The sequence below is a fragment of the Pelophylax lessonae genome (assembly GCF_965119305.1).
Source record: "Pelophylax lessonae genome assembly, chromosome: 3".
NCBI lineage: Eukaryota > Metazoa > Chordata > Amphibia > Anura > Ranidae > Pelophylax > Pelophylax lessonae.
Genome location: NC_138770.1, coordinates 452,660,815 through 452,681,789, shown reverse-complemented (window position 1 = coordinate 452,681,789; position 20,975 = coordinate 452,660,815). Strand labels below are relative to the sequence as shown.

The window sequence follows — 20,975 nt, the reverse complement described above, 5'->3', positions numbered from 1 at the left end:
TGTAATCGCGTACTGTGAAAAAAGTAAGTACACACTTGGGCCCAATATCCTGTTTTGCCCCCTTTAGCAAAAATTACTTAATGTGGGTGTTTTGCATTTTCTGACATTGACTCAGTGAATTGTTGACTATTTCTGTATGCAAAATTCCCTCAGTTGTATGAGGTTTGTGGGTTTTCTTACATGAAATGCCCATTTCAAATACCCCCACAACATTTAAATGTATAAGTCTATAACCCTACATTACTTCTTTTCTAAAAGTAGTATATTTGCTAGTATCTTTCAGATCATTATTGCATTGAGAATCCATTTCCAGTTCAACCTAAATTTTTAGACAGATGGACTTTTTTAATGAAGCATACTTTGATATGATGCAGAATTCATAGTTGAACCAATGACTGCAAATTGCCCATGTCCTGAAGCAGCAAAGCAAATCCAAACTATAAGCTTTCCACCACTATGCTTCACAGTTTGTAAGATGTTTTTCTCCTGAAACTCTATCTTTGGTTAGCCCCAAATATGTATACTATCACTGTAGTCAAAAAATTCTCTGTTTGATTACTGAGTCCACATCACATTGTTCTAGAAGGCTTGGTCTGTGCTTATATATTTAATGGCAAACTTTAGTCTTGTGCTATTGTTCTTTTTTGGACAGCAGAGACTTTTTCCTGGAACATCTCCCACACAGGTTCAATTAGTGCAATTTCTTTCTGACTGTAGATGTATGCACTTTGACAATAGCTGTTACAAGAGTTACCTGGAGATCCTGCAAAAACATTTTGGGAGTTTTGGAGACTTCTTTTAGAATCAAACAGTGAGCTCTTAAGCCCCGTACACAAGGGCCGAATATCGGGAGACATCAGCCGTTCAATAAAAGCCAGCAGCCGACCGACTCCCGATCGACACTCTTAAGCCCCGTACACACGTACTGATAGTCGGCCGAACGATCGGCCGTCTTTTGTCCAGGGCTGTCGTGTCTGTTGAAAACTGCAAAAGACTGCACACGAATTTTGTCGGCCAACAACAGCCGACTGCAGAAGTGATGTCATGTGATGGTTAACTTTCCTTGTCTTTTTTCTTTTCTGAGCATGCCCATTCTTGCTAATCTGCTGTCTGTCGGCCGAAATCTGTACTGACTGGCGAACAATCGGCCGTTCTGGTGACGGCCAACAAATATTTTAAAGTCTGCACGACAGATTCTGTTCGGCCGAAAATGCGCTGTCGGCTGTCGGAAGCATCATACTAACAAGCCTACAATCGGCCGATTGGTCAGCGGCCGAATATTTACGGCCGACAATCGGTACGTGTGTACGGGGCTTAAGTCATTGGATTAATTCTCTAGCGGGAGGGGGGGTGGCAACCCCCTATCAGAACACAACAGCTCAGTGGGGGAGATTGCTGTACTAACATCAGATCATTAATACAGTAGCTTCGACTGGAGCTGACAGGTTTTTTTTCGTTCAACCCGCTCATAGTGTCTACAAGGCTTTATGCTAAATATACTGGGTCCAGGCAAGTCTCAGACAAATTAGCATTCTTTTTAAATCTATGCTATTGTATTTTCCCAGTGGGATTATCAATTTCGAATAACTTGGTAACCTTTTTAAATCCTTTGCCAGGCTTATAGACATCCATAACCTTCTTTCTCAGAACCTTAGAGAGCTCTTTTTATCTTGGCATTATGACATCACATATGTCTATAGCAAAGAGAACATCGGACCACCTTTATAGCTCCTAAGGAGGTTCTTGTCATCATACCTAATCTGCAAAACCTGATTAACGTGTCATGGGTTGGGGGTTGTGGTAAATGTTGTGGTTTGCTTACTCTTTCCATTTGTATTTTACTTATTTAGATTATGAGAATGTCAAGCTTATGTGTCATTTGTTCAACCATATCAACTTTACCTGCAGACACTGTTTCAATGAAAATCTAATATTTGCCTGTTGGAATATTTTTAAAAAGTAATACATTTCAATGGGGTGTACTTACTTTTCACACAACCATATATATTTTAGTTTTGTTTTTGGATTTAGATAAGCTTTAGGTCCGGTTCACATTTTGTGCGACACAAGCTCCGACTTTGAGAGCACATGTCGCAATACAGGTCGTGCCCTATTAAGTGCAATAGATCCGTTCTAATATGAGTGACTTGAGACACTCTGACTTGGAAAAAGGTTTCTGCACTACTTTCGGAAAACTTGAATTGACTTCTGTTAAAAAGTGGTATGCAAGTCGTGCCAAAGTTGTGCTGGGATGTCGACTTTGAAGTCGCGACAGTGTGAAAAGGGCCTGAAGGTTCCCCTAGACCTATACTTGTTGCCCCAATGTGATAATCTCTCAGGACAGCATGACAGTCAGTTAACCTTTTAAGCCCAATTGATTTATTAGCGGTTATTTAATTTAAACTGTAGTTGGTTTGACTGTATGATTCAGACCTCAGATCTGACAGCCGTTTTAATACTCTGTGACAATCTTTAGTTTACCTCTATTCAACATATCCGTCCCGACCCAATAGTAGAAGTAAATACAACTGAACAAATGTGGGTGACAATTTTAGGATATAGTGGAGGATGATATGTTAAAAAAAACAATGAAAAAATTAATGAACAACTTGCAATCTTCCCCACTCACAGCATGACATGAGAAATGTGCAACACAGTTGATGCATGTAACTGTATATTTATTTCTTTTTTAAAGAACACTCCTTATTGTTTTGTAATTCAATATACAAACTTGGTTTCACAGATTTATAATCCACTAAATAGCACAATAACCCAGTTCCACACAGTCAGATGTGCTTTGTCACCTTGAATTTTTTTTTCTGTTTTTTTTTTTTTTTTTTTTTTTTTATAGACACTCCAGAAAATGTATTTGGTGACCTGTCCAACTGAGATTTACAAATAAATTGTACCAGTGATGCACTTGTACATATACATGGGGTGGAATGTTTCCCATATGTATGAATGGAGAATATCAAGCAACATGTTCACATAAGACCATATACTTGTGATATACTTATAACTGTGCTATACAGCATTGGGAGAAAGAAAACCTCACAATAAGCACATGGCTGTACTTTTAATGCTTTTACATTACTATCATTTTAAAATCACAATCAGCATTTAAGTTATTGTCAATTTAGCAAACAAGGGACGAAAAAAGTACATGAGTAAAGAACTGACTGATATAACTGTCATTTTTTCATTGATGTTTACAATGCATAAGTGCATAATAAGATAATATTTCAGTTTAAATATCTTGCTTACACTATACATTTTTTGTTCTAATTACGCAACAGTAAACCCCATGCTTCACATAGAAAAAAAGCATTTCACAACAATAAGAAAAAAATGTACAATTTATGAAACAAAGTAAATAAATATTAGTATTACAGGATTGGAGCTGTACATAAAAGCTGTTGAATTTCAATCATATAAAAATATGTTTTAGTGCAACCTCACATATATATTGATGCTATTTTTAACTTTGTACATTTAGACCAAAGTGTCCAAAAAATAATGAAATTACAATTATTACAAAGCAGATACACAAATTCTAAAATATATACAGGGTACTGCTAAAATGCTTATAAGAATATAAGCAAAGTAAAGAAAAAGGCACAAACATCTGTACAATTAAAAGTACCAGACCCAATACAAGAGTTTAAAGTTTCATTTTGGTCAGGCTCATGATGACTTATTTGTAGAGATACAGTATATACATATGTGTGTGTGTGAATATATATATATATATATATATATATATATTCATATTCATATAATAAAAGTACTTTCAAGAACAATAACTGTAACGCACATCAGACATGCTATGTTTTGTACAAGAAAAAAAAGGTATTCTGTAATATAGTCTACATGCCCATTCAAATCATTGCAGGTTGCTGGAATCAGGGGAAGAGTCCTTTATGTTCTGTGTGCTTGATGGCTCTTCTTTCCTGCCATGGAATCCTAATTTTGTCATGTCCATGGTCTTACTATAGAATTTGGAATGAGCTTGCGTAGACTGTGATGTACCAAAACTGTCTTTTTCTCCGTGCAAGTCAACTGGGGTGGCTGAGGAGCATGCAAGAGACATGCCCCCTTCAAGTCCACTAAAGTGCCTAATGCTAAACTGTGCACTTTCTAAAGTTTTTTGATTGGGCTCAGGAGGACGAGACAGTTGGTCCCGCTTCAGCGGTTGACCTTCCTCTGCAGCAATCCTCAGGCAAGCAATGGCTTTTGTGCAAGTGCGTATATTTTCCTCTTGCTCCCTCTCAGTAGGCTGTGAACTTTCATCTGACGGGCTTTGCCCCGGTGAAGGTAAGAGAGTAGGGGAAGCTCCAGAATCTCCTGGAGGAATATCAGGAGAAGAACGTTTATCAAGGTGCAGTGGGATACAGGACACTGAAATAGTCTTCTCATCTGAACTTCTCAGGTGCAGGGGTTTAGTTGTAGAAGGCTGAGGACTGGATTGGATTGCAGAATTAGAATTAATTATTTGAATCCCACCAATTGGGATCATAGGTAAAGGTGCTCGTATCTGCTGTTGTGAGTGCAATGGAAGGTGACTGAAAATATAGTCTTTGTGGCCATCAGGGTCTTGGCCAAAGCTTTGGTGTCCAGGAACATCTTCTGGATGTGGGCCTATATATGAGAACTGTGGCCAGATTTTTCGTAAATTCTAAAAGCAAAGACAAGAACAGTTTATAATATGGCAAAATAGTGTAATCTATACCAATGTAAAACTGTTATTCAACTTTAACAAAAAATCTGATAAACAGAAAACTTTTTTCCTGTGCAATACATGATTTCCAAAACCAAAGTCCAAAAAAAAATTCTGATTAAGAAACGTCTTTGCTAGCAGAAAATAATTTGTGCATTGTCTGAATATGTTTTTAAACACTTAAGGGGCCACTATACACCAGTTAATTCCAGACAGATCAGTTGAGTTACCATGTCTGTGGGTCTACACACCTGGTTGGCAGTTCTCTAACTATAATGAGCCAGACCTAATTTTTCAGCCAACTGTTTATTTTTCCCCTCTCAACCTTTCTGTTTCATATACATAAACAGTTAAAGTGGGTATTTTATTTGAAAGATAATTAAGATAAAAAGATCTAGTAGTGGTACAACCATACCAGCATGATTGACTCTAGTTAACAGGGTCAACACCTAGACTTGGGAAGGTCATCAGCCCATAATTCCAGTTTTGGATGGATAAAGCAACCCTTTTATGATCTGTGGGTAGCAACAGACACCATTGGTCAACAGCCCTCTGTAATAGGTATTTGCCAAACTATTTTTTTTTTTTCAGCCAAAGGTTTTAGGTAGCTGGAGTTGGAAGTATCTGCTAGTTTCAGTTTCCTCATCTACAAACATGATATGCAAGTATGAATGTTACAAGGGAGTATATGAAAAGATAATTAGGTAGTTTAATGTCTGACTTCAATTTAAACTAAACCTCTGCAATTCATATAAAGAATATGACAAAAAAAATCCATAACCAGAAGTCAAATTCAGTGAGACCATGTATCAAAGTGATCAGCAGAGCTAAAGATATAGGCAAGCAAAGTTATGTGCAAATCTCAACTTTCCCATTAAAGGTCAAACCAGCGGCCGACCGGCTCCCAATCAGCACTCTCAGCCGATGGCTGAGAGCACTGACCAGAGTGTTCTGGCACGGGGAGTATTCCCCTGTTAAAACACAATAGCTCAGTGGTGGAGATTGCTGTACTGACGTCAAGATTTTAGTACAGCAGCTCCGACCGGAGCTGACAGTTTTTTTCATTCAACCCCCTGAGTTGAACAAAAAAAAAACTATTAGTGTGTACTAGTTTATGCCTGGTACATACTAATAGTTTGTTTTCATTTACCCAGTGGGTTGAACAAAAAAAAACTGTTAGCTCTGTTCGGAGCCACTGTACTAGCAATCTGACATTAGAACAGCAAACTCCCCCACTGAGCTTTTGTGTTCTTACACTGGGATGCCCCCCCCCCCCCCTTCGCCAAAACACTCTGGTCAGCGCACTCAGCCATTGGCTAAGAGTGCTGATTGAGAGTTGGTCGGCTGCTTGTTTTCCTGTGTGCTAATTCGACTGGCCTCTGTCGGACCGGCTGACGTGCACACAGGCCAAATGTTGGCCATTTTTTTGAACTGGCATATGTCTCCGGACATTCAGCCAGTGTGTGCGGAGCTTTAGGAGATGAAGGTTCATGGCTCAAGCTTGCCATTTACAGGAAACAATCAGTAGACCCAAAGGCAAAGGTGGCTGATGTTATTTGCAAATGTTGACTCTTCTAGTAAAACATGTAATGGACTCCCTACTAGTTCTTGAGCTTCCCCACTGACACTTTATTATGATGACCGATGAGGATGGATCTGGATTTAAATCAACTTACATGAAAAAATAAAGATTTTCACATAAGTTTAACTGTTCAGCATGTACTAGTCTACATTTTGATATGAAATGCTCCATAAAGGTAGTATTTTCATGCTTCTCATTAGTTTCATTATATGGCCAAATTTGTGACAGAATTACCTTATGAATGAGATGCACTATTCCTACCATGGGGGACATACAGTGCTATGTAGAAGGGCCAAGAAAATAAAATAGTAAACTGCTAACAAAAAAAAGAAATACCTTGTCAGATTTTTAAACTGTTACAAAAGTTGTCCTAAAAGGGTATGAGCACCAGAATCCCAGAAACACATCCTAATAGTGGTCCCAGAGTAGTGGCTGGGTAAATACATCTAAGCCGGAAACTTTTGGGTGGTATTTGGAGTACTGTACAATATATGTTTTTGTGTACCATGACAATTTAAGAAGAGTAATCACAAGTGCCATTTTTTAGCAACTACTATTGAGTTCAAGGTTACCCAGATCAACTTACTGAAGACTTGCTATATTTCTGTATTTTGTTCTAAGCAAAGTCGTAGCTTTAGTTTTGTTTGTAATTATGCGCAACAACTCAAAAATACTTTACCTTGTTTTTTTTACAGGACCAAATTTTACCGCTTCAGCCATATTTTTTTACATTTTTACTTATCAGCGGCTTTTTCCCATAAGATATCTACACTGTGTAGCTTTCCCAGTGCTACAAAGCCTTTCCTGAAACCATTGCAGTAGGCCAGTGAGCAGCCACACATGGTTGGCTTAGACTCCATTAACTTGGCCTGTCTGCAGCCCATCAAATTGTTGACAGGGCTGTACACTGAAATTAATGAAGATCGGGGCATGCATGTGCTTAGGGTGTAGTGATCATCTGGAATGATTTAAGGTTGTACAGAACTGGAAAGATTGTAGAGTGAAGATCTTCATAAGGAAGTGTTATAAATATATTCTATTTTTAATATAATTAGCACAGGGAGGGAGCTCACTAAAGATAAGTGCACTGAATCTGCAGAAAATGTCATTTCTTTGATGCTTTTCTGTGATAACTTTTCCTATTTAGCATACTTCAACAACAGCATGAATAGAAACATATTTAAATGAAAAAAATAAGAAAATTACACTTACTCCATGGCCAAGTAATCCGGACTCTGAGTGCAAATAATGACTCATTGGCAAACTTGTATTATGATGTAAACGTCTTCTTGGGGAAAGTGCTCTAAATGTGGCCATGTATCTTCTCTCTCTCCGTGGGGAAAGGTCTCTTCCGGTGGACATATCTTTCCCAGGGGACATTGGCCGTAATGGTGAAAGATGTCGTCTTGGTGATACATCCCGTCGAGGAGACAACTCTCTCCTCAATGCAGCGTCTTTCCTAGGTGACAGATGTCTCATGGGAGAAGCATCTCTACGTGGTGATAAGTGCCTTCTTGGAGATAAATCTCCCCTCAATGACAGGTACCTCTTTGGTGAATTATCTCTGCAGGGAGAAGAATCATATCCCGGGGAGGAATAACGGCTACTAGACGAGAAGTCTCTAGGAGATGAACTGGGCTCTGAAGTAAGCATATAGTCTTCATCCATGCTACCAGGCATATCCATTTTATCCCGGTCGTGATCTCGGCTAGTAAGGAAAAGCTTTTGATAATCCACCATCTGTGAGTCCCCACTCATAGTGCTTGTGTTCATGAGATGTGTAACCTGTATACTTGGCATGGTGGACAAGTAGCTCATTAAGGGTGAGTGTCCCATAGAACCTTCAGGTGATGTCCTGTGGGATGCTGATGAAGCAGTTACAGAGAGCGTTGAAAATCTGGGAGGCTGAGGGCTAGTACTCCTTGACCTGCTTTTTGGTGTTACATCTCCCTGGTTCTCATCAAATTCCTCCTCCTCATCATCTTCGTCGTCATTGTCATCTCCATCTTCACCATCTGTTTCCTCAGCATCAGAAAACTGGTGATCAATAGAAATGTTGCACTTTTCTGTTTCTTTGTGCATTTCTTCAATGTTTCCTGAAAAAAAAAAGACATTTTAGTTATTGGTGTGCTGGCTGTTAAAATTTAAATTTAACCCTTTTTACCAGTAAAATATGCATTAAACATGAATTTTGATGAATACAGCCAATAGAACCTTTATGGATATTTAAAGAGACTTTGCCAGTGTAGGAAAACTGCTGCAGGCATGACATGCATATACAGAGCAATACTACCTGGAAGTATCGGGGCTTTGCATGTAAAAATAGTGGCAATTAGCAGTGACATAAAGGTTTGGGAGGCTGACAAGGTTATGTTAAGTGCCTGTAATTCACACATGCATCAGTTTGCCTCCCTCCCCCACCCAATGACAGAATCTGTCAAAATAATTTCCTGAATTAACAACATTTTAAAATCCAACCACCACTATGTGAAAAATAAGTGCCCTTTACATTATTCACTTGCATCATCTTAAATGCAAGTCGTAACTAATTAATTTCTCTAATTCAACGACTTTCAACATTTTTTGGAAGAATTTCAGCCCACTCTGCCCTGAAGAACTGCTTTAAGGCTGGGTTAACACTTGTGCAAATTAGATGAGGGATTCCCCGCATCCAATTTGCATGACAGGAGAGTGTGACTCTCAATGGAGCTGGTTCCCACACCTCTGGGGCGGCCGCGGTCTTGCTGTAAAAGGGTCATGTGCGTCTTCTGGTCCGTTTCAGGTCCGAATTCATGCCAAAATTCAGACCTGATTCACACCTGAAACAGGGAACAGGGACGCACTGGACCCCTGCTGTGAGCCACGGCTGCAGCTAGTGTGAACCCAGCCTATTACAGAAATGCTGGCTGGATTTCTAGCAGCTCCTCTTGTTTCAGGTAATATGCAGTATTTCTACTGGGTTAAGATCTGAATATTGACTAGGCCAGTAAAAAAGTTTTTTTTATTTTTTTTGCTTGAAATAATTGTCTTTCTGCATATATCAACTACACTTTGGCCTACGAAGGAATGGGTATACATTCTGCTTCAGGATTTTCTGATACAGAGCAGAATTCAAAAGTCATTTATTATGACAATCTATCCAGATCTTGAGGCAGCCAATGCATCAAAAAGATTGCACTGCCACAGCTATTCTTTTGAAACCGGAACTAAAATGAAAGCTGGTATACATACTTGCACTGTATATTTATGCGAGCCTAAGAAATATACTTATTTACTGAAAATATACTGAAGCCTAAACATATTCTGAGCTTGTAACGACTACAAATAGTATGTATTCCTTTATCTATCTGTATGGTCAACCTTTAGCAAAAGGAAATTTGAAATACATTTTACAGGGTAAGAAAACAGAGTTAAGCAGAGTTGCAGGAAAGAAAATTGCTCAATTCCCTCATCAACACTGTCTTTCGGGGAAAGGACGTGGGGAGCCGTCTCTGCCAGGGGAACACAGTGATTACTTCTAGCGGCTATAGCCGCTGACAATATTCTCATGCTAAAAATCCAACATGCTGGTTGTACCCACGCTGATCAATAGATTGACTTGGGTACAATCAACCTGCCCATAGATAGATCAAATCTTGGCCAGTCCCTGCTGAACAGGCCAAGATTAGATCCATCTATGGCCGGCTTTAGAAGACCCTTATAAGACAGCAACTATGTTCACAAAGCAAGAAATGTTCAATGTTATCTACTGCTTACTTCAAAGCTAAGTTATTACTGTACCAATGACATAAAAAACAAAACATTAAATGCATATCTGGTCAGTTTGGTGACAACACAACGAAGAGCCTGTATATACTTCATTGTGTATTGACACAAAATGATAAGAAAAAAACGTTATATTCTTTAAACAGCATAGCAACCAACGGTGATGGCTCTTTGTTTTCATTCTGAATCTTGGTCTGTCAAACAGGCTATATGAGCAAACAAGATAACTTCCCTTTGTATGCAATGACATTGTTCAAAGAATAAGTCCTATTAATTCAAAGCACCAGATGAAACATATCAAGTTAAGCTAAGCTGCAAGGCTGCAAAGCTGCATGCCCAGTCTACAGGGTGAAACACAGGGGTTGATTTACTAAAACTGGAGAGTGCAAAATCTTGTGCAGCTGTGCATGATAGCCATTCAGCTTCTAACTTTAGCTTGAATAATTAGGCCCTTTCACACATACGGTCCGTTCAGTTTATCAGTTCAGTCACATCAAAATGTATCAGTTTTTCATCCGTTTTTTTACATCCACTACCAATTTACATCCGTTTTTCGTCTGATCCATTTTTTTTACGGATGAAAAATAGGACATTCATCCGTTCCAAAAAACGGACATTGACGGTAGCGGATGAAAACAGATGTTAACGGATGATCATCCATTGTCATCCGTTTTTACATAGAGATGCATTGATGTCCATTTTTCATCCGTCAACAGATGGATAAAATGTGTGTGTGAAACGTATGTATGAAAGGGGCTTAAGCTTTGACAGAAAAAACTGGAAGGTGCTTGGTTTCTATGCAAAGCTGCACCAGATTTTGCACTTTTCAGTTTTAGTAAATTAAACCCACAGTCACATAGATCAAGATCTATAAAATATATCACTATGCTACCTAGTTAAGTGGTGTGTAAAAGAAAACTACACTCATTATTTTACGCAGGGACGTAACTACAGGGGTTGCAATTGAAACCGGGCCCCTTGCTCCAGGGTGCCTGTGTGGCTCCCCTGTACACCAGGATAGGAGGGGCGGCGGGGGCAGCAAGTAGAGAAGTCACTGTATTCCTTTTTCCTCCTGTAGCTGCAGGAGGAAAATTGAGGAGATTGGTTCCTCTGTATGCTGCCCCCGCCACTTCTATCCAGTTCACTTGTGTTCTGCTGTTTCTGGGCACCTGTGTGCTCCCCTGGTCCCCCCCCCACTGTGCTCCCTCCCCTCTCCTGCCGGCTGCTGCAGGGGATGTGTCACAATAGAGAACCAGGAAGGGGTCAGTAAATATGTAATTTACCAGCTCCTTCCTTTTCTGAATGGACAGAGTCATAGTCAGTGACATTGTAAAAAATAAAATAAAATGTTAAAAAATAATACAATTAAAATACCAAAAAATAGAAACTACTGACACCAGTGGGTGAACTTCCAGGATCGCAAAGGTCACACTTGCGACCGGGCCCTGGCATTCCACCACCGTGGGGAGGCCCCAAGATGGCAGGAAGGGAGCCTACTGCAGAACTTGTGAAAGGGTCCCGCTGCGGGACCGTAATAAAGGGCACCCGCAACGAGAGTAAAGGGCCCCAGGATCAGTGGGAAGAGCCCCAGGCTTGAAGGAAAGGGCCCCGGCCAGAGGTCCGGGGGGCCCTTTATGGTTTCTTGCACCGGGGCTCTGAAGGTTCTAGTTACACCTCTGATTTTACGTGGCTTGCTTTTATAAACCAAGTGTAATTTGAAAGACAATCTCACAGTTGTAAAGGTAGATGGGTAGAGTGGCTGAATTATTCTGCCTACGTGTGCAGTCATTGTATAATTGTTTTTGTATCCATTATTCAGAATAATTACATAATATTCTTATAAAAAGACAAAGAGAGAGGGATGAGAAGATCCCACAGCTAGCTGGGGTCTCTACCGCCTCTCCACGTGGTAGGCACGCCAGCACTTAGTGCTGGCGTGCCTACCACGTGGAGAGGCGGTTGGTTATACTGTTAGTGACCGGGCTCATTTCTCTGGCAACAGAACTTTGGCTTCTAATAAGCACTCCTTCCTTAAGTGGGGAATGCACCGTTTTGATTCCCTATGGATCACTCGAGACATTGAGCATTAATTTATGCTGTGCAGCCAACAAGGGCCAAACCTGTAGGAATCACATGTGATACGTCTCCACCTGGACCAGATATCTTTTTCTGGCATAAAGATTTCGCTTACTCAAGCATGTCTGTTCAATGGACAAGGGTAAAAGGAATCGTCTGAGGAAGCGACATGAGCGAAACGCGTCGCGATTCCAGAATTTCCACTGATATATCCCATATCATTTTGTACTAGTATCATGAATCTATCATGACTCATTAGTTATCTTTCAACAATTGCCTTTGATCTCAGAGGCTGGTTGGGATCCAGTGCTTTACCTGTATTGTCTTATGTACATGCATTATTTGCTTTATGAATTTACACCTTTTTGATATTTATATAAGATTTTTAAGCCTATACTAATAAATGCTATATTTTTTATATATCTTTGGTGTATTCATTTTCATCAGGATCTCCACTCCTAGCCTTAAAAGTCCCATTTCTATGTGAGAGACTGTAGAGACCCCAGCTAGCTGTGGGATCTTCTCATCCCTCTCTCTTTGTCTTTTTATATACGTTCCAGGGATGTGGCAGGAGTGGTACCCTCAGTATATCTCACTTATTTTCTACATAATATTCTTGCTTGTATTTTGGCTCTATCTGATCCAAAACTTTTGATGGTTATAAGGATTGGTAGATGAGAGCCATTAAGTAAACCTATTATGGTTATGGTTTCAAAGTGGACTCTTTTTAGAAGAATATAACTACTTGGTTATCATGACAAACCTCCAACTATGAGTCATTCACTAGGTATACAAAGTAGATTATGAGTTCCAAATTTACTCTGACTTTGGAGATGTGCAAAATTGCTTCAGGTCAGTGACTCAAACAGCTGAGGTAAAAAGGTTAGTATGGTAGCCAGGCAATAAGCATTTTTCAGAAGGAAGTCCGCAACAGCAACCTCTATGTTTCTCCCAAGACAGGTTTTTATTTTAAGGAACACAGTTGAAGATTCCATCTTCCAACAAATTTAATAATAAATTCATGACATATTAGAGACATTTCTCATTGAAGTCTGAGCTATGTTATTAGAACACGTTTTCAAGCGCTGGCATCCTTTTGAATTAATAAGCACACAGGCACACAGATTTGCTGTCTAAATTTATCCTTCGATGCTAGGCAGTAGTGTGGGCGATTTATCTTCTTACACAGACACCCAGGAACCAAAATTAACTGGTGACGTACCTGACTCTTCTGTTTCTGCATCATCTACAGATGTCATTGCTACTCCAAGCTCCAGGCACTTCTTCATGTGGGCCTTCGACTTCATATGTTTTGTCAGATTTCCTATAACGAGACAAGAAATATGGTTTCATCTAGCAGCAGAATAAAAAAAGGCATTTCCAGGTCATTCATATAATTCTAAATCTAGATAGTTGCCCCAAAAAAAATTTGGATTATATTCCTTTTGCTTTGCAGCTGATGTAAGAAGAATGGTATTACAAAATATGTAAACAACTTTAATAACTGTAAGCCATTTTTAAATATCAAATTCACTTCACTCAGAATCAATGCTACAGGGTTAAGTTACGAGGGTGCTATTACTGTAGAGCAAAACCCAGAGGAATCATAGAAAAAGAAGCACAAATGGTGGGGAACCTCACACTGCATCGGCACACAAGGCCTGCAATACCTTTAGATCGCTCTTTTTGTGCAGAAACATGATATTTCAGAGAAATGCAAGTATAAAATAAACAAATCAACTTGACACGCAAAGATGTCAGCCAAGCTGGCATATAGTAAATCATCCAAAATCGTCCACGGCCCTGTCAGTAAATTTAAGGTACAACATTATTTTAAATATATTCAGATCTGATAACATTCCCAAACCATGATATACCTATTTCTCAGTGATTTTAATATTCTATATAATCATAAAGACTGGGCAGGAAATAATAGAAACAGTTGTTTGAGGATCTTAAATACATCTGGCTGTATTTATTTTTGGCTGTAATTGGACAGCCATGGGCACCTTTAGCCAGACTCCACCTTATCTGTCAGTAATGGGTTTAAAGCAGAACTCTGAGAAAAAAAAAAATGCTTAACCTCCTTAGCGGTAATCCCGAGATATGGTTTTTCATATCAGGAGCGGTAACCCCGAGTCACGCTCGGGGTGGATTGCAGAGAGCGCAGCGGTGTTCTCTTACCTTCTCCTGGCGATCCAGCGATGATCTCTCATTGCTGTGACCCCCAGCCGAGAGTCCCGCCGCTCCTCCGTCGGTCTCCGTCGCTCTGATCACTTCCTAGTTCCGTTCCCTGCAGCAGCAATGCTGCATGGGAGCGGAACTAGGGAGGGAAATTCAAAAAAAAAACGTTGCACAAAACACATTTTATATTATATATATATATATATATATATATGCATATATATATATATATATATATATATATATATATATATATATATATATTGAGCTATATATATATGCATATATATATATATATATATATATATATTGAGCTATATATATATGTGTATATATATATATATATATATATATATATATGCGCATATATATATATATATATGCATATATATATATATATATATATATATATATATATACACACCGGTATGTATATATATATATATATATATATATATATATATATATGCACACACACATATATCTATATATAATATATAATGCATGAATTATAATCTAATCAATAATATAATTTTATTATATATATTATATATTAAATAATAAAATAATATTATTGATTCGATTATAATTCACGTGTTTGTGTTTCAAATTTATCACATCTGGGATGTCTACTAGACTCTTGTTTTGGTCAGGTTTAAGTCAGTAATTACTAAGAATTGTAGGCCTATAATACATAACGCCAAATTTCCATGAAAAGAATTGTACCGCTTTTGGTATGTAATTCCTGACATAATCATACCGCCAGGGAGGTTAATAGGTCTGGGAGTTTATAAATAAGTTGTAATAACTACCCTATTTCTGGCTCCGGTAGGCTTTTAGGACTCTCCTTTTTCAGACGCTCTAGGTTGTGGAAAGGCTGTTGCTGACCTCAAAAACAATGCAGGAGTGGTGGTCCTGCATTGTATGTAATGATATCGCTGTGCGACCGCCAGCCAGAGCTCTAAAGAGAAGAGGATTTGGGGGACCATTCGCACAGCATGCAGGAATTACAGCCTATTCCATTACCCCCTAAAGTTAACAAGGATTTACCTCTTGCAAGACCTACTGCAAAGGTATTTTTTTCTATGATGCTCACAGTTGAGCTTTAAGAATATCCAGAAATGTTAAAGCGGAGTTCCACCCGAAATTTATACTTACCTCCATCTTCTCGCTCCCGGTCACCTGAAAAACAAATGGATAATCGCAATTTTTTTTTTTTTTTTCACTTACCTTTTAGAGAAAATATACTCACCTTACTTCCTTCTTCCTCCCCTCGGCGGCCACGGCGATTCGTCACTTCCTGGCTTTTGCAATGATTCCTGGGAGCTGAACGTCATCGCTCCCAGGAATCATTGTGCCTGCACCGGCCCCGACGTCAGTTCCGGGGCGCGCGCGTCATCCCCTTCTAAACAGCTTCTGGGCATGCCCAGAAGCTGTGGAGGGATGACGCGCGCGACCCGGAAGTGACGTCGGGGCCGGTGCAGTGCATCGTGGGACCGAAGAAGGAGGAAGAGGACCGAAGAGGACGCGGAAGAGGATCGTGCTGGCTTCAAGCTGCCCACACCTGAGATGGCAGCGCTGGAGAAGACAATTTCAAGGTAAGTATATCTCCTGAAAGGTAAGTGCAACCCGGGACAGATCAGAGGCTAGCCATTGTGGAATGTGCTAGCCCTGACTGTCCCGGGGGTATTTTTGTAAAAAAATGTATAACCAGGGTGGAACTCCGCTTTAACTGATTCAAAGCATCCCTTTTAGGTGCGGCTCCTTTCTAATTCTTTATGATGAACTTCATATGCTATAGAGCAGAAAAAAGCATCTATCCATCCACTCCTGTCTATCTACGTTACAGTAGATGTTGTGTATGTGTTTCCCCCCTAAAAGTACACTTGTCATAAGGTTTATTCCCTAAATATATAGACTGCCATTGTTGGCTTTGACACTTCTGTGTCCATAATTATCCAAGCAGCAAATGAAAGTCAGGGAAAATTCAATATTTCTTATTTTTATACTCGTTCAAGATCATTGATTTGAAGTATTGAAACCAAAACATAAGCATGACAAAAGCAATTCGTATTTTGAGAAGACGCCAGTAATGGCAGGTGCCATATTTCCCTGATAAGTTCCCTTTAACATGTAACTGGCAAAAGCAAACCCCTCTTTGCACCATGCACTGCTCTGTGTGCCACTTGGGGCTGGATTTTTGCACAGCCAACTTGGGGCACAGCTTAGGTTGGCAAGGCTGCCTCAGGATAGCCAGGTGTTGGCATTCAGTCACCTTACGGGTCATTTTCTTGATTGTCAATTACATATTTTCATTCTGCTTTCTTCGCTACTGAAATAACAGGTCATGTCTTCATTGTGTCTGTCTCTGCATAGTTTGTACCTTTTGGCTGGTAAAAATGTTTACAGCAGTGGCGGCCCGTCCTCCTATCCATGCATCCATCCCCCTAATCTACATGCAGGGCGCCGGATGCATGGATTCCAATGGGGGATTAGAGCCAGAGGCTCTAATAGGCTTCAAAAAAGGGTGGGCTCGGGGCGCAGAGCACTATGCCCCGAGCCCACCCAGTTGTGTGACAATAGCGAATGAATATTCTCCTGGCCAATCAGTAAGCGGGTCCTGAGACATGGGTATGTTGTGCGGTGCGGGCTGGAGCTGGTGTGGTCCGTGGTCAGGTCCGTCTGGCGCCCCTTCCCCCAACCCATGGAGCACCAGCCGCCACTGCTTTACAGTGTGGTTACAGTTCACCCATTCTGGACCTGCATATCTAACATGCAAATCTCTGAACATGTAAAACTGTATAAAATGCTTTGCTGAAAACAAGATAGGCTAGGTCCACAGCTCCAACCTGTCAAAATTATTAATGGGATTAGTCTGACGTGATCTGCTCTCAGTAAAGCCATGCTGCTTTGGGTTTGGCAAGTGTTTTAAATGATCATTGATTCTTCGTTTTAGGAGTGTTTTCATTAATTTTAGCACTACAGGTTTTAAACTCCCTGGTCTGTAGTTGCCAGCTTCTTCCATACTACCTTGTGGATAAGTACAATATTATTTATTATTTGATTTTCATTTTTAAAGGCTAATATATCTATATCTATATATATATATATATATATATATATATATATATATATATATATATATATATTTTTTTTTTTTTTTTTAGGATTTATGTATAGGGTTAAAGATGAGAGGAATTACATAGACAGTGTAAGTGCATTATTTTCATGAATTGCATTGAGTAAACACTGTTTTTATCCTTGGTTGTTCAATTCCTTTTGCTCTATAAAGAACTTTTTATTTATTCATTTTCTCTGTACACAAGCTTATTTCTCTACGTCCGCCTTCCAAAGGCTAATGACTACAGGTATGACCTGGGATCCTGTGGTTATCGCTGCCAATGAGACAGTGAGCTGAATGTGGGGATAAGTCAGAATGGTGTCACTCAGAGCTGGTGATTCTCATACAAGCCTACTTAGATTTTATCTGTTAGACCTATTTCCCTGTAAGTCTAATAGTGATGGTGAGTTGCTAGTTACCTTATCTTGAAATAATGGTATGGACTATTCCCTCTACATTCAATGTTTCTACATTATATATATATATATATATATATATATATATATATATATATATATATACACAGGTGCATCTCATAAAATGAGAATTTTATCAAAAAGTTTATTTATTTCAGTATTTCGATTCAAAAAGTGAAACTCATATATTTTATATAGTTGCGTTACACACAGGGTGATATATTTCAAGCATTTAATTATTTTTAATTTGATGATTATGGCTTACAGCTAGTGAAAATCCTAAATTCAGCATTTTAGAAAATTAGACTATTACATAAGACTGATTAAAAAAGGATTTTTGGTATAGAAATGTTGGCTTCCTGAAAAGTATATCCATGTACAGTATAGTATGCACTCAATACTTTGTCGGGGCTCCCTCTGTATAAATTACTATATCAATGCGGCGTGGCATGGTGGCGATCAGCCTGTGGCACTGCTGAGGTGTTATGGAAGCCCAGATTGCTTTGATAGTGGCCCTCAGCTTGTCTGCATTGTTGGGTCTAGTGTCTCTCATCTTCCTGTTGACAATACCCCACAGATTCTCTATGGGGTTTAGGTCAGGTGAGTTTGCTGGCCAATCAAGAACAGTGATACCATGATCATTAAAGCAGGTATTGGTATTTTTGGCAGTATGGGCAGGTACCAAGTCCTGCTGGAAAATGAAATCAGCATCTGCATTAAGCTGGTCAGCAGAGGGAAGCATGATGTGCTCTAGAATTTACTGGTTGAGGGCTGCGCTGACTTTGGACTTGATAAAACACAGTGGGACCAACACCAGCAGATGACATTATCACGACTGTGAAAAATGATGCATTTCATTTGGAAATCAAGGTCCCAGAGTCTGGAGGAGGAGTGGAGAGGCACAGAATCCAAGTTGCATGAGGTCCAGTGGGAAGTTTCCACAGTCAGTAATGATTTGGGGAGCCATGTCATCTACTGGTTTTGGTCCACTGTGTTTTATCTAGTCCAAGGTCAGCACAGCCCTCTACCAGGAAATTCTAGAGCACTTTGTGCTTCCCTCTGCTGATCAGCTTTATGGAGATGCTGATTTAATTTTCAAGCAGGACTTGCCACCTACCCACACTGCCAAAAGTACCAATACCGGCTTAAATGATTATGATATCACTGTGCCTGACTGGCCAGAAAACTGGCATGGCCTAAACCCCATAGAGAATTTTTGGGGTATTGTCAAGAGGAAGATGAGAGACACCAGACTCCACAATGCAGACGAGCTAAAGGCCACTATCAAAGCAACCTGGGCTTCCATAACACTTCAGCAGTGCCACAGGCTGATCGCCACCATGCCATGCCGCATTGATGCAGTAATTCAAGCAAATAGACCCCTGAACAAGTATTGAGTGCATATACTTCACTTATTGAAAATCACTTATTGTTAAAAAGTCATTATTTAAAGGTCACTAGGTTAGAACTACCTGTGAGTCTGCTGGTGTAGAGATTTCGACAACAGTCAGATTTCTCATCTCTTACTGCCCCTGAAAGATCTGCCTGTCTATGGCTACACCTGCAGTAAATAAAGTCAGGGACATTGACAAAGGCAACACTAATACCGTTCAAGCTGACCATATGTGGAAAAAAGTGATCGCTAATCCAACAAAAAAAGCCACCAACTCTAAAAATGTTATTTTATGTACAAAAACATTTTTTTCTTTTTTAAAGACTGAAAAACAAATGTCATAGATGAACAAACTAACAATAAATGAGCATGTAGAACAATGAAGAGGTGGGAAAAAAACATGACATGCCTCTAATGTGTTAAAAATCTCAAAAACAAAGAACAAGTAAGTTAGTGTCCAATGTGTGCTCGGCAGGGAAGAGCCTTTGCACTCAACAGATGTACATATTTTGGTGATTACTTGGTGCTTATATAGAGAAAAAAAGCCAAGTGCATTAGAAACAAGAAATAACTACATGCAAGGCCAAGCCTGAATCATATAAGATTTCTATTACAGACAATATTGATTTCAAAGGCTTCAATGCAAATCCCAGCTTCAATTAATAAAAGCATCCCTGGACCAGTGGCATCAAATGGAAGTCATTTTCTCTGCAAATGAATGTATGTGAACACTAGCTATCAGGACTCCATCAATAATTAATGCAGCTACGGATGAAGTGGGCCACCAGGGAGTCTGTGGGCCTTTACATTATTGATAAACTTGAAACTGTCCCACTGAAAGGACCATAAAAGCACACTTTTCCTTGAATACCTTTCTATCATAATGCCTGTGCCATCTCTCTGCACACTGCAGGCCACAACAGCACAGTTACAAACATTGTGATTGTCAAAATTGCATCACAAACATCTGTCAGCCAGCGTCATGGCTGTGCCGCACCTTCCCTGCAGACAGGTTTGCATTATACAGTCTACAGATTATAATTGAGTTACACAGGGAGTCTGGAAGTCTCACATGCAAATCCCTGAACTACTAAAGAATCATAGGAACAAATATAATATTGCCTCTATCCATGTATATGGTGACACATTTTAGAAAACAGCTATTGTGTGTTTTGCTTGGTCCTCTAATTTGTTATACATGACATTTTTTACATGAATTGGTTATACCTCTGGCCTATTTCAGGAATTTGTAATGTTCTGTGATGATACAGCCACTGTGGCATACATTAGGTAGGAATATGAATGCATGGGACAGATCCCTGGTAATAAAAATGGTGTCACAGGTACTGTGACCAGTTTGTGCACGGCTAATCAGAAATGTATTTTTCCAGATACACTAAGGGTCCTTTCACATGGGCTTTCTGCCCGCCGTACTCCATTTTGCTCGGCAGGGGATCGATACACTGATCCCCGCTGAGCAGGTGGATGACAGGTACGTCTCCGCTCACTCTTCGGAGACGAACCTATCAGATCCCCGCTCTCCTCTACGGGAGATCGGATGAAAACTGGCCGCCTGTCCAATCCTCCAGACAGATGGAAAATAGAGTTACCATCCGTCTGGATTTCACGGACAGCATCAGATCAGAGAGCAGCGGGTGTCAGCGGACATGTCACCGCTGACATCTGCTGCTCCATGGGGGTGCATGGAGCATCCGATCAGG

General features: G+C 39.8%; 1 protein-coding gene across 1 annotated transcript in view; it reads right to left on the bottom strand.

Moving 5' to 3' along the window:
* Nucleotides 1–2,661: 2,661 nt before the first annotated feature.
* Nucleotides 2,662–20,975, bottom strand: part of HIVEP2 (HIVEP zinc finger 2) — a 143,387-nt gene continuing 125,073 nt past the window's right edge. The window contains exons 7-9 of the mRNA XM_082252524.1: nt 13,363–13,464; nt 7,512–8,395; nt 2,662–4,675 (exon numbers count right to left, since the gene is read on the bottom strand). Of these exons, the coding sequence (XP_082108650.1) occupies nt 3,884–4,675; nt 7,512–8,395; nt 13,363–13,464 (1,778 nt within the window). The 3' untranslated portion in view covers nt 2,662–3,883. The remainder of the gene's footprint in view (nt 4,676–7,511; nt 8,396–13,362; nt 13,465–20,975) is intronic.